Raw genomic sequence first — 12,215 nt, 5'->3', positions numbered from 1 at the left:
CACTTTTTTTATTAACTAGGCGATTTATTTTCAAATTGATTTTTGTGAGTGCTACTAGACGTGTAAAGAAAAATGCAACGTTCAAGTTTTACATTTTGGTTTTGTTTCACTTTTAGGCACGTGTCATATTACACTTCCTGGTTGACCGTGGAATATACGTTGTCGAACCCATATCACTCCATTTGCAAAGTAGATTGTTCGGCGTCGTTGATATTTTATCCAGGAAAATGTCGGGCGGATATGGAAGGCCACCTCAAAATGTGGATGATATGGCATCGTTGAAGGTTGACAATTTAACTTATAGGACCACTCCGGAGGATTTACGCAGGTCATTTGAGAAATACGGAGATGTTGGCGACGTTTACATCCCCCGTGACAGATTTACCCGCGAAAGCCGTGGTTTTGCCTTTGTTCGATTCTACGACAAGCGGGATGCCGAAGATGCAATGGATGCGATGGATGGAGCCATCATGGATGGAAGAGAACTAAGAGTACAGATGGCTAGATATGGCAGACCAGCTGAGCCTAGACGCGGTGGTCCACGGAGATCGTATGGCGGGGGTGGCGGCGGTGGCGGATACAGAGGATCTCGAGGAAGAAGGTGCATAACTGTAGTATTGTCATTATGACCTGTTTCTCCCATTTTTATATTAGAATAAATTATATTTGGCATCAAATTGTAAACTTTACAGTTAAAGGCCCTTGCCTCCTTGGAAGTTGGAATAGGGACGTATTGTTGGCAGCAAAATTTAGGTCATTTCTTTGGCTTTGTTCCCGCTTTGTTTGCTGGACGATATATACAACAAAGGGTTGGCGCACAGTGTTCAACTTTTCTGCAGTTGTGTTCTTGGTCGTATTTTGAGTTGTTAAAATTATGTGAAAGTACATTATGTTTTAATAAAACTTTTTTTTTTTTAAATTTTATGAATTTAAACATGTATTCCCTTTTCAGGGACAGCAGAAGGCACTCCAGATCGTACAGTAGATCTCGCAGCAGATCTCGCAGCCGGTCTTACAGCAGAAGTCGCAGCAGAAGTCGTGGTGGTAAAGCAAGTAGAAGTCCATCAAAGAGCAGGAGCAGAAGCCGTAGCAGATCTGTGTCCAAGTCTCCAGCATCTTAGACTTGGATGCTTTGATATTACAAGAATGCTGTCCTTCCTTGAACAGTTTTCTCATGGACCTGGCAGCTTTGCATCTCCTTCCTCTGCTGTGGAAAGGTTAATATCACTGAACATAACATAAGACATTCCTCAGAACAAAGGTTGACACTTATAGTCTCTACTTGAGGTCATGACCTTAGCAAAGAACAGAATATTGAATTGAATTCTGGAAGAAAGACGGCCTTATCAGACAATGACTTAATCTATCGTAACTGAGAGAGGTGTTCAAGTAAACTTTTATGTAGATAAGGCTCTGTAGAATTTTTGTAGGATAACAGTGTGTTGATTTGTATGAAGCTTGAATATGCTTAACTCAATTAATTTTCAGATATTTTAAGTGTTTTAGCAAGTAATAAATCATATTTTGTATATGCCACTATTAACTTGCTCTTATTTCCTAAAAATTCAGGCGCAGTAGCTGTGCTGATAATTTAGCTGAGTTGGGGTATGCTGTCATGAGCAGTGCCGAGAGCAGTAGCCCAGGTTGCTGTGCAGATAATTTAGCTGTTTGGGGTTGGAGTCTGCTGTCAGTGGCTTGAAGTGTGAGCTGGTCTGATTAATGGCTGCACCGAGAGCCGTGGCCCAGAGAGCCAGCGGGAAAGGGCAGGAATTCACCTCTGAATGCTGCCAGCAACACACTAGGTCCGAGAATGCCAATTCTAATACTTGAATTGCAATAACATTAATTGCACTGCAGCATGATATTTATTTTGGCCTATACTTTTTTCAACCATATGAAATTTTTATTTTCACACAGTGACATCAGACGAATTTTTTGTTTCCATTTCATTTTTGAATCAAAAAAGAACACTGTACACATGTTGCAGTTATTTAGTTTGGACTCCATTTAAATCAAAATTTACTCGTTCAGATCTGTTGTTTCACAGATATGAGATTAAACTTTTTTTTTTTTTTTTGTTAAATGTTTAAATAGAAATTGGTTGCAGGACAAAATTCGACAAAATTTACTCTACAATAATAGATTATATTTCAGTTTTTTTTTTTTTTTTTTCCTTGAATTTTTCTTTCATATCATTTATTTTTGGGGGTTGGGGGAGGGGCAGAGTATTGACGTTAATGTATCAAAATGTGGGGTTTATTTTTTGGTGTACGCTCCAGCTTGTTGCTCCAGTGCTGCACATTTTCACTTTCCAAGCATGATGACATTCTCCTGATTAAATTGCTGAAGTGTGTGATTGTCTCCTTACCTTTAATATCACAGGTACTTTGAAATTGAGTAACCATGTTGTGTGCAGATGAGGGAAGTTTCGATGGGCACCAGGATTTTTTTCTTGGAGCAGGGCAGTATTCTGAAAGGGTGATATGTCCCCAATTTCAGGGCCTTGGGTAATGAGTTGCACTGGGCATGTGACTTCTGTCACGTGACAGTGCTGAGAAATGCACTTTTCACTACTTGGAAGATGCTGTTGCATTTCCCTTTCCAACTTTTTAGATTGATCTAGGTGTGGAACAAAGACTGAAGCTGCAGGTAAGTTAAACAAGGATAAGGCCTGACATCAAAGTATCTTTGGGAACATGACCAGAAACCCAGTTGTCGCATCTATTTTGTCTGATGCATTTCGCAGTAAGCGAGCAAACAGTATGCAGATGGTGGACTTCATATGTTATGGTGAATCCAAAGATGAACTTCACTACTAGGGAACACATTGAATACTGAAGTTTAAATAATAAAATGATGAAAACATATATTTGTTATAAGAGTTTTTTCTTAGTTGCATTGAAAAACATGAACTTGGCAGGCTTATTTACATGCTTGGGATGCATGCCTGTGGCAGCAAAGAATCACTTGGATTGTGCAGACCCCCAGCAAGGCAGCTCAATTCACATTTTGGTGAATGGCCACCAAAATGTAAATGTTACTAGGTCCACTTTGGACAGTTTTAACTAAGTGAATTTTAAGAATTATGAAAGTAAAAGCTCATCAAAATTTAATAAGTAACTTTCTGCAATGAAGAGTTGACAGACACTAATAATCAAGTGCAAGACTGCTCATTAAAGATTCATTTACCACTTTTCAATGTGGGCATGCCAAGCAGCAATTTTAAGACTGCAAAATATGCTGTGCAGGTTTTGTGAACATCCTGACAACAATAGCACTAAAAAGAATGAAAATCGAAAAGTAATAAAAATCTGGTTAATTTAATTTTGACAAAGGAATGGTGAATTTTGGGAGAGATCTAAGCATGTTGGACTGGGTTCCCATGCCTAGATCGATCCTTCTGGATCAGTCTAACTCCCTGGGGAGTCTCACTATATTGCTATTAACTGGCATGAATGTCTGTCATACCTACCAAATCAGCCAGGGTAAAGATAATTACCCCCTTATAGCTTTACAAGGCATGATAGACATTTAAGCCAGTTAAGCAATTTAGTGAGACTCTTCAGGGAGATGGATCAATCTAAAATCTATGGGAATGGTCCCTTAAATTATTGAAACAAGTTCATTCAATTTAAAAACTTCTCTAGGAGTATAACAATGGAGAGATATGTGCAGGTACTACTTGCATGCCTCTGCCATTCTAGTGTCCTAAAACTTGAGGGTGGGGGGGACACAAGTAGACAAACTGCCTCTTGAGGAAGCTTGTAAAATGTTTGAAACAAAAGCACAATGGAGGAAAACTCCAGTACAAATTTTATTCTTTCCTTGCTCCATCAGAAAGGGAACTGAGAATTGACACTGATTCCCATCTAAGACCGCATTCACAACGATTTGAGCCAGGATTTACAAATCCTGGGACTAAATATGGCGGACGTACATGAAAGGAAAACCGCCTAATCTTTTAATAGTCTCTCCGCCTCTCACACGCCTCCCCACACGTCATCCCTGCAGGGTACAGTCATTAAATCTCGGATCCGTTCGCCATGCGGAAGCTGCCTGAGAAATATTTAGTGTGCATGCTCATCAATTAAACTTGAGGTGAAGAAAGCGTGGTGACTGAAGGAAAAAAGCTCCTCTGTTCTATTATCTTTCAAAACAGAGACGAAAAAGAAATGAATTGGCCCGTAGAGCAGCAATGAATTGGCTGTCAACGGAGATACCCGGCCCCAGTAGACGGAGGAGGGCAGAATTTTTGCGTATGCAGTCTCGTCAGAGGGCGCAGTTTGTTCTGATGCTGATGTTTGCCTTGTTCCCTATGCCTGGTCAAACTGGAAAGGGGGGGGGGGGTGTTTTCACGATTTTGATCCCGATTCATAGCTGCTCTACGGGCCAATTCATTTCTTTTTCTCAGGTAGCTTCCACATGGCGAACAGAGCTGAGATTTAATGACTGTACCCTGCAGGGACGATGTGTGGGGAGGCATGTGAGAGGCGGAGAGACTATTAAAAGATTAGGCGGTTTTCCTTTCATGTACGTCCGCCATATTTAGTCCCAGGATTTGTAAAACCTAGCTCAAATCGTTGTGAATGCGGTCTAAGACTAAATGTCTTTACGTTAGTATCAATTTTCAAGGTCACTTGAATCTGAGACATCCTGTACCAGTGTTGGTGAATGTTCGCCAAGTGATGTCAATAGAGAATACACTGATCTGTAAGCCTCGTAGTATTGCCTGGAAAAGAGAAATGAATGCTGCTGTGAGTGGACATGACTGACAAGGAATAATTTAAACTTCTTTTTACCTTTTTCTATAAATATGTGGACCCGCCCCCCACTCCAAAAGTTTGCTGTAAGGAAAAAGAACAAACCCAATGTCAGTGACAATTGATTACTATTGGACTTCTGCCACTTCTTATGCTATGTCCTTCCATAGAAATAGGAAAACCAGTAAAATGTAGAGTAACTACAAATCAAAAATCTACCTTTTATCCCGGTTCACAGTATCCAGGAATATCAACTGTTCTTGCACTGCCTCCAAAAACTGAAGATGGTGCATATAGACCTGAACATCGTGGATGTGCCTTACATGGTCTTTTAAATCTCTTTCGCTGCTGTACCATAACTTGTAATTAGAAGATGGTAAACAACCTGAAAAGAACAGGCAAACTTAAAATATAACTTAAACACTAGAGTCTTCCCCTACTGATAATCTGTACCTTTCCTTCACATTTTGAGAGAAAAGAACTTGATACGCTTGACTAAAAACAGGTGAGAAACATAAAATGTAGTGGGAAAATATTTGGTGTAAATAAAAAAGAAACCAATGGTGGGTTCATTATCTATCATTATTTGGTTAAAACATTTACTTCAGCTAATGTGGTTATTTTATCATTATTCAAAATAACAATATTTCCTTACTTTTTTGGTCCAGTGTATGAATTCTTCATACAACTATAACCTTACCTGGGTTCCAATGCTGACTTGGTAGCAGGGATTTCTTATTTATTTTGAAAGTTTGATCCTCAGTCTCTTTCTCAAATTTGTCTCTTCCTGTAAAGGAAATTAGGAAGCTGGATGGCAAGTATAAATTTTTAAAACAGTGTAGCAAAGAATTGCTTATACAATTTCTACAGATGAATTAATAAAGAGCCCCTATGCTTGACCTCTGATTAAGTTGTATCATACACTATTCTTACAATTAACTTCCATAAGTAGTCCTAGGCATTCAATATTAACATACAGAACTGTTGTTTGCTGATCAAATTATCAATGAAACAAACCTGGAAATAATTTGGTAAACTCGTGCTCTTGTTCTTGGTAGGACATCATGATGTGTTCCACAGTTCTTGTTGCTCTGGCAACTTCTTCCCAATGAGAATTTTCTGCAATTGGTTTATATCTAAATTAATCACATTCACTGAGGGTGGATAATAAACTTGGTCTATAAATTTCTGGTAACGAACCTAAAAACATACAGGACACAGTTCAGATTAACAAATGATTTAAAACTTGTGTTCAAAAGGGAAGACCACATTGATTCACAATACATTTTGTTTAAGCATGTAAATACCTAATATTATAATGGTTACTTCGTGGTGCATATTACCTGAGAATGTCTCCAGATTAAGATGTTGAAACAGTAATTGCAGCTTTTGGTATGTGTGCTCCATCCTACTCATCCTCTGAAGGGGCTCCGGCAGTTTCTCATACAGCTTTAAAAGAACAAAAAAGCAACTTTAAATACTTGAAAATGTTTCAAAGTCAAATTTTATATCTGAATATTCTGCAATGCTGCTTCTGTTTTAGAATTCAGACATTTAAAAATATGATTACAATTCTTGTCAGGAGGTGCAGGAACAAGTAGAGCAATGATCCATGTGTAGAAAGAAGTGCTTTTTAGAGGAATATTTAATTTGGTTAGATTTCGTTACATAGGTGGCAGCTAGACCATTAATCAAACATCAATTAGAGAATGAGAACATAAAATTGAAACAAAATTTCCAAATATTAGTGCTAACAACTTTAAAAGAAAAATAATGTGTCTATTCTGATTTTGACCCCAACATTCACTTCAAAGAGCACACAGTCACTGCACTCAATGCATGTTCACGTGAATATCTTAAGTGATGATGAATTTAATATGCAGAAATGGTTATGGTGAATCAACACTCGTACTACACAAATAACTGTAAGGCAATTTAAATTTTATAATTATACAGAAAATTGTAGGTAACAGAAACACAAAATTACCTTCATTTCCAGTTTTTGAAAAAACTCCATTTCCACAGATATGTCTGGTGTGTTTGCTGAGGATAATCTTTTAGAGGTCACCTTCTTTCTTAATGTAACATTATTCATGTAGCACCTTCTCAGCTTCACTGGGATATTCAAAGAGGCACTGAAAACAAAAGAAAATATCTGACTAGTGTCCAATATCCTTACAATCTGTGCTGTATCCAATGCACATTGAACGGCATACACCATGATGAAACTGGAATACAGCACATCATTTTTCACTTTAGAGGAAATATTTGCAATAGATCAATGTACCACCTATAAATGTAAATTGTATTTTTTACTACTGCTGTACTTAAATTAGTCTCTTTTCTCCACAAAACATGAAGTGAAAAAAATATTGAATAATGTTTTGTTTAGATCAGTCTTAGGATGCATTCCCAGAGATTTAGATCGATCCTGTGATTTAGATTTAAATCGACCTAACTCCCTGGGGGTTCCCGCTAAATTGCAGTCAGCTGAGCGCACCATAGTTAATTATCCCCTTACAGCTTTTAGTAGGCGGGACAGACACTTAAACCAGCTAAGCTGAGAGTAATCTAGTGAGACTACCCACAGGGATAGATCGATCTAAAATCTATGGGAATAGGGTCATAGGTGAGACACACAGAGAAAATTTACCCATCCCGTTCCAAGCAAAAAGGCTTTGGCTTCTGTTCATCATCAACTGTTTTCTCAAGATCTTTATGCATGTTTTTATCTCTTGGCTGGTGTTGCTGGTTTTGTTCCACTGGGTTTAGTGTAGTCCTCTTCACCTGGCCTTCCATACTCAAAGAACTTTCTCCCAATTGTGAAATATTCTGTGACATACTGTTTACAACTTTTTCAGTTACCTCAGCTGTTTTTGAAACTTTCTTACTTGATGATGAAGACACCTTCACATTCCTATTTTGTGATAATATACTTTCTAATGATTTAGGCCTTGTTACCTTTGCATTTGGTTGCTGAGATTTCAAAGAATTTGGCACCCTGTTTGGTGCACTAGTTGGTGTTAATATTTGCCTTTCCTCGGAAGCAGACCTCGACTTAAAGGCTTGAGATCTCTGTATTATTCTTGTCTTTTGACTTTTAGATATCACATTTTCTGTTTTGAAAGGAGCAGACTTGTATGCCTCTTTTCCTTTACTCACTTTTGTATTAATTCCGATAAGTGCATTGAGTCTAGATTGCTCAATCACACCTATACCTGAGCCTGCACAATCTTCTAGGTTACTTAAAGCAGTATCTGTATTTCCTTCACTACTTCTCTCATGAGCCTCACCAACCTGACTAATGGTTTTCAATTTAGAACTTTTTAATTCTTTCTTTGTAACAGTAGAAGTGGCTAAGACAACAGGGGATTTTGTTCTAATAGGAGGAAGTGGAGGTTTGTGAATTTCACTGGACCTTGACTCCCTACTTTTGTCTGACGTTGATTGTTTGGATTCTTGTGTCTAAAGGAAAAACAAAAGTTATACTAAATATCTTTTGAGCTAAAAGACAAATTAATATCCAGTAACAATAATATGAAGCAGGAAAAAATTTCAAAGATTACTAGAAAGTGTTTAGTTATTGAAATCTAAATACAAGGCATTTCCTTTACTAGCATGTTAGTCATAATATTACTTTATTTTGCTTGTTTCACATTGCCTTATTCCACATTACCTTTAAATGTTTATCTCTTGTAGCTTGAGCCTTGAGAAGCATTGTATCCAAAAGTCTCACCTCTGCTTTCTCTTGTTCAGACATGGAATGATCTGCAATCAATTCCGTGATAATGTCATACCATGGTTCTTAACTATTGTCAAGTTTAATTTTTTGTTTTTAAATGTAAATAAAAGAAATTATGTGATTGATATGTATTGAAGGGCATGCCCATATGCTATGTTTCCAACTTCTATATATCTCTGGATATGAAACTGTAGGATGTACAGAGGTGATCTTGGTTTCTTCTGGTTGTTTTTTTTCAATAAGCACAACATGAAATATTTTAATTCAAAGTTCATCCTGAATCACCTTCTATGTGTTCTCCTTGCTCTGTTTGAACTTTTGAAGTTTTTTCATCACTTTCCAGTTTTTCTGTCTGTCCTCTAAGAGGCCTGTGAACAGTAATGTTAATAATTATTTGCCTTAAACACACACATACACACAAAATTAAGGAACTACCCCAAAATGTATTTTCAAAGGGAGAGAAAATACTCTTCTGAGGGTATAAAAAGGACTGCAAATTGCAATAAAATGCATCATACTTTACAAAAATTTATTGTGTGTGTGTGTGTGTGTATATATATATATATATATATATATATATATATATATATATATATATATATATATATATATATATATATATATATATTTTTTTTTTTTTTTTGGGGGGGGGGGTCCAACCCAACCCCATCCCCCTGCTGATATCCTGGATCAACAAGTGGCTCATTAATCTTATCTATATTGATAACATTAATTATATTCAAATCTGGCTTTGCAACACTACTGTACTTCACTTTTTTTTTATATACCATATTTGCTCATTATGAATGGCAAAATTGTTTTTCCTTACCATGGCTTGAAGAGGATTCTGTAATCTTGCAAAACTCTTTCATGTTCCAGTCTCTTCTTGTCAATCACATTTAAAAGATATAAAATACCTTGAATAGATCTGAAATCAAATAGCATAATGTTCAATGTGCTTATGCATGAAAACACTTTGTAAACTATGACCAAAAACCCCAGAGAACTGGTTATTATGTACAGTACAGATAGACATTCATTATCATATGATTAACACAGGAATAAATATATATATGTATAAAACTTATTAGAATATAGGCCACACTACTGATTAAATATATGTATGTGTCATTTGTATATGATGTAGATTTAGTCTCAATATTCTTTCCATGTTAAGGTTCAGTCAATTAACTCTACAAATTCATGAAGAAAAACTGCTGTCAGTGAGGCACTTAAATCTGAGATGAGTCAGGGCAGGGGTAGTAAGCCAGAATCGAGTTTTGCATTACTGGAGCATTACTGGAATCAACCTTAATATTACATAATAATATAACATTATATTATATTCTGTCAGAATATACTACAGTAACTTGACCTAGAAAAAGGCAAAATTAAAGATCTGAATAAAATGCAAGATCCGGCATTTTTGGTCGGCCGACTTTGGGAATCATTAATCCATACACAATATCCAGATGTTTGGAAGATCGAGTAAAATCCTCAAACTCATTTTCATGTTTCATATATAGGTTGTGACAGAAACTAACAACTTACTTCCCCAAGTCGAATTTCCCACTGGAGGCAGCCATAGTTTTCCGAAACCGAGACCATGGTCTACATCCGGGACCGTTTTATCCCGGGAGAATCCATGATGGCGTCGGAGTGCGAGCAAGGAGTTGCAAAAAAGCTGGAAGATTTACGAGTTGTGGACCTTCGGGCGGAGTTAGAACGACGAAGTCTTGAAAAGACTGGGGTTAAGGCTGTCTTGATAGACAGATTGAAAAAGGTAATATGGCAAATTAATAGGAAACACTTAAAATTTGCACTGATTCGCTAAGATAAGATGTTTCCCAGAATGAAACGTGTTTTTGATTAATGGATAGGAATCGAAATCAATCCAAATCATTTTAGATCGGTTTCCTTAAGCAGCCAGGCAGTGACTTGTGCTAATATCTACTTTATGTGGGAATCGTCGTGCATACTCTCATACCTTATCGGCGTGGGACGGGGAAGTAGGCGGCAGCTAAAAAGTGAAATGCTTTTGTTGGAGCAGAGCAAGTGGAAGAGGGGAAGATATTGATTAGTTTAAAAAATAGATAGATTTATTATGATATTAAAACATGAAAAAGTGCCACCATTAAGTTTCAAAATGCATAACTTGTAGAAATATCAAGGTTTTATATTACCCAATAAAAGTTCATCCTAAAATGTGCAGTACTAAGAACAACACAGAGGAAAGGATTTTTTTCTGAAAATAGAGTGATATTAAAGAGTAATATATCACTAGGTAATAACTGTTGTTCATCTTACTTGTCAGATTTGTTGATGATTGTGTTAGTTGAGACCGTGACCTCTGACATTGTGTTCCGTTCCCATGATGCATTAGTATAATGGTTAGGTGTTGAATAAAGTTCAGTGTTTATTGAACATGTGAATATTGTGTTGTTCCACATACACACAGTCTGGTCCATACAAAACTGGGACCGAGATCAACATGGTGGCAAGCGGTGGAGAATAGAGCAATCTTCATTGACTGAGTGAGTGATAGATACTGATAATATTCTCTTAAACATAAGAATATTAACTTTGCCGTTCCACGTGGTCTGTCTACTGAGAAAATGGCGACTGGAAGCAACGAGGCCGATCCGGCAGTTCCATTTCTCCACGTTAATACCAATTTGCGTCTCCCGCCAGAGCTTAACTTGCAAACCGGTAACGTACCCGAAAACTTTAAAGCTTGGAAGAGACAGATTGAAATATACTTACTAGCTAGTGGTATAAAGAAAATGGAGAAAGAAATTCAAGTAGCAACCATTATTAACTGTGGCGGTGAATCACTACTCAAAGCATATGATCACTTTGAATGGGGTGATAGCGACCCAAATGACCCAGACGAAGTTCTGAGAAAGATTGAAGAGTACTGCAACCCCCTCATAAATGAAGTGGTAGAATCACACAGATTCTGGACTACTCCGTATGTGGAACCAATTGATCAGTATGTAACTGAGCTGAAAAGCAGAGCAGCTTCATGTAATTTTGGCCAAATGGAGGACCGAATGATAAGGGACAAAATAGTATTCAGTACCAGTGGCAAGCTGCAACAACTGTTATTGAGAGAGGGTGACCTTGATCTCAGGAAATGCATTAAAATCTGTCACTCCTACCAGCAAGCTAATAATCAAGCAAAGCAAATGTCCCAGGCACAGACAAGTGTTAACAAACTCCAGCAAACTAAACCTCCACGGAAGCAAAGGCAAGATAAACCTCTGCAGGCCAAGAACAGTAAGCCACATCAGGTTAAACTCTGTAAATATTGCAACACCAAGCACAATATGAGAAAGGAAGATTGTCCAGCTTGGGGGAAAACCTGCAATGGCTGCAAAGGTAGGAACCATTTCAAAGTAGTGTGTAAAAAGGTGCGTGTCGTCACAGGGGAAGAAACTTGTGCAGAAGAAGATAGTTGGCTCAATTCTGTGAACTCTGTAAATAAGCACAGAAAAACTGATATTCTGACGGCTCAAATGACTGTAAATGACTGTGATGTACATTTCCAATTGGACAGTGGAGCAGATGTGAACATTATCAATCAGAGATATGTCAAAAGATCACAGGCTCATGCATCCTCTATGACTTTACACATGTTTAATGAGTCTACACTCAAACCCCTTGGAGAAGCTGACTTACTAGTACACAACCCAAGGACTGGTGACAGTGAA

The 12,215-nt window shown here is 37.5% G+C and overlaps 3 protein-coding genes across 9 annotated transcripts in view; 2 read left to right on the top strand and 1 right to left on the bottom strand.

Moving 5' to 3' along the window:
• Positions 1-132: 132 nt before the first annotated feature.
• LOC106165556 (serine/arginine-rich splicing factor 2) lies at positions 133-2,867 on the top strand. 4 transcript variants are annotated; one of them, XM_087004301.1, is made up of 3 exons: positions 340-601; positions 962-1,217; positions 1,570-2,867. In XM_087004301.1, exons 1-3 carry the CDS (start codon positions 508-510, stop codon positions 1,697-1,699), a joined length of 480 nt encoding a protein of 159 aa, XP_086860427.1. In that variant the 5' UTR covers positions 340-507; the 3' UTR covers positions 1,700-2,867. The 4 variants fall into 4 exon arrangements, with proteins under 4 accessions (XP_013399252.2, XP_013399253.2, XP_086860427.1 ...); XM_087004300.1 differs by having other exon boundaries at positions 953-1,217; XM_013543798.2 differs by lacking the exon at positions 1,570-2,867 and having other exon boundaries at positions 133-601; positions 953-1,536.
• LOC106165543 (uncharacterized) lies at positions 182-10,137 on the bottom strand. The gene is made up of 11 exons (XM_013543760.2): positions 10,054-10,137; positions 9,332-9,430; positions 8,788-8,870; positions 8,437-8,528; positions 7,414-8,225; positions 6,748-6,895; positions 6,104-6,209; positions 5,778-5,879; positions 5,461-5,547; positions 4,980-5,145; positions 182-4,729 (listed from the first exon to the last, which is right to left on the bottom strand). The coding sequence occupies exons 1-11, from the start codon at positions 10,086-10,088 to the stop codon at positions 4,621-4,623; spliced, it is 1,839 nt and encodes a 612-aa protein (XP_013399214.2). The 5' UTR covers positions 10,089-10,137; the 3' UTR covers positions 182-4,620.
• Positions 10,094-12,215, top strand: part of LOC106165542 (uncharacterized) — a 21,682-nt gene continuing 19,560 nt past the window's right edge. For all 4 annotated transcript variants that reach the window (XM_013543757.2, XM_087004293.1, XM_013543756.2 and 1 more), the window contains exon 1: positions 10,094-10,285. In XM_013543757.2, coding sequence (XP_013399211.2) covers positions 10,109-10,285 — 177 coding nt within the window. In that variant the 5' untranslated portion in view covers positions 10,094-10,108. The remainder of the gene's footprint in view (positions 10,286-12,215) is intronic.

The sequence above is a fragment of the Lingula anatina genome, chromosome 2 (assembly GCF_051362555.1).
Source record: "Lingula anatina isolate TDL-2025a chromosome 2, LinAna3.0, whole genome shotgun sequence".
Lineage (NCBI taxonomy): Eukaryota > Metazoa > Brachiopoda > Lingulata > Lingulida > Lingulidae > Lingula > Lingula anatina.
The sequence above is the reverse complement of the archived record's forward strand: the minus strand, read 5'-3'. Positions and strand labels throughout refer to the sequence as shown.

Bases quoted from the DNA above. Each gene is read 5' to 3' on its own strand.
- LOC106165543 (XM_013543760.2), bottom strand. From the start codon at position 10,088: ATGGCTGCCTCCAGTGGGAAATTCGACTTGGGGAA. The intron at 8,871-9,331 runs GTAAGGAAAAAC...TACTGTTCACAG, and splicing joins AGAATCCTCTTCAAGCCATG to GCCTCTTAGAGGACAGACAG. The intron at 5,146-5,460 runs GTAAGGTTATAG...TGTTCTTTTCAG, and splicing joins AAGTCAGCATTGGAACCCAG to GTTGTTTACCATCTTCTAAT.
- LOC106165556 (XM_013543798.2), top strand. From the start codon at position 228: ATGTCGGGCGGATATGGAAGGCCACCTCAAAATGTGGATGATATGGCA. The intron at 602-952 runs GTGCATAACTGT...TTCCCTTTTCAG, and splicing joins AGAGGATCTCGAGGAAGAAG to GGACAGCAGAAGGCACTCCA.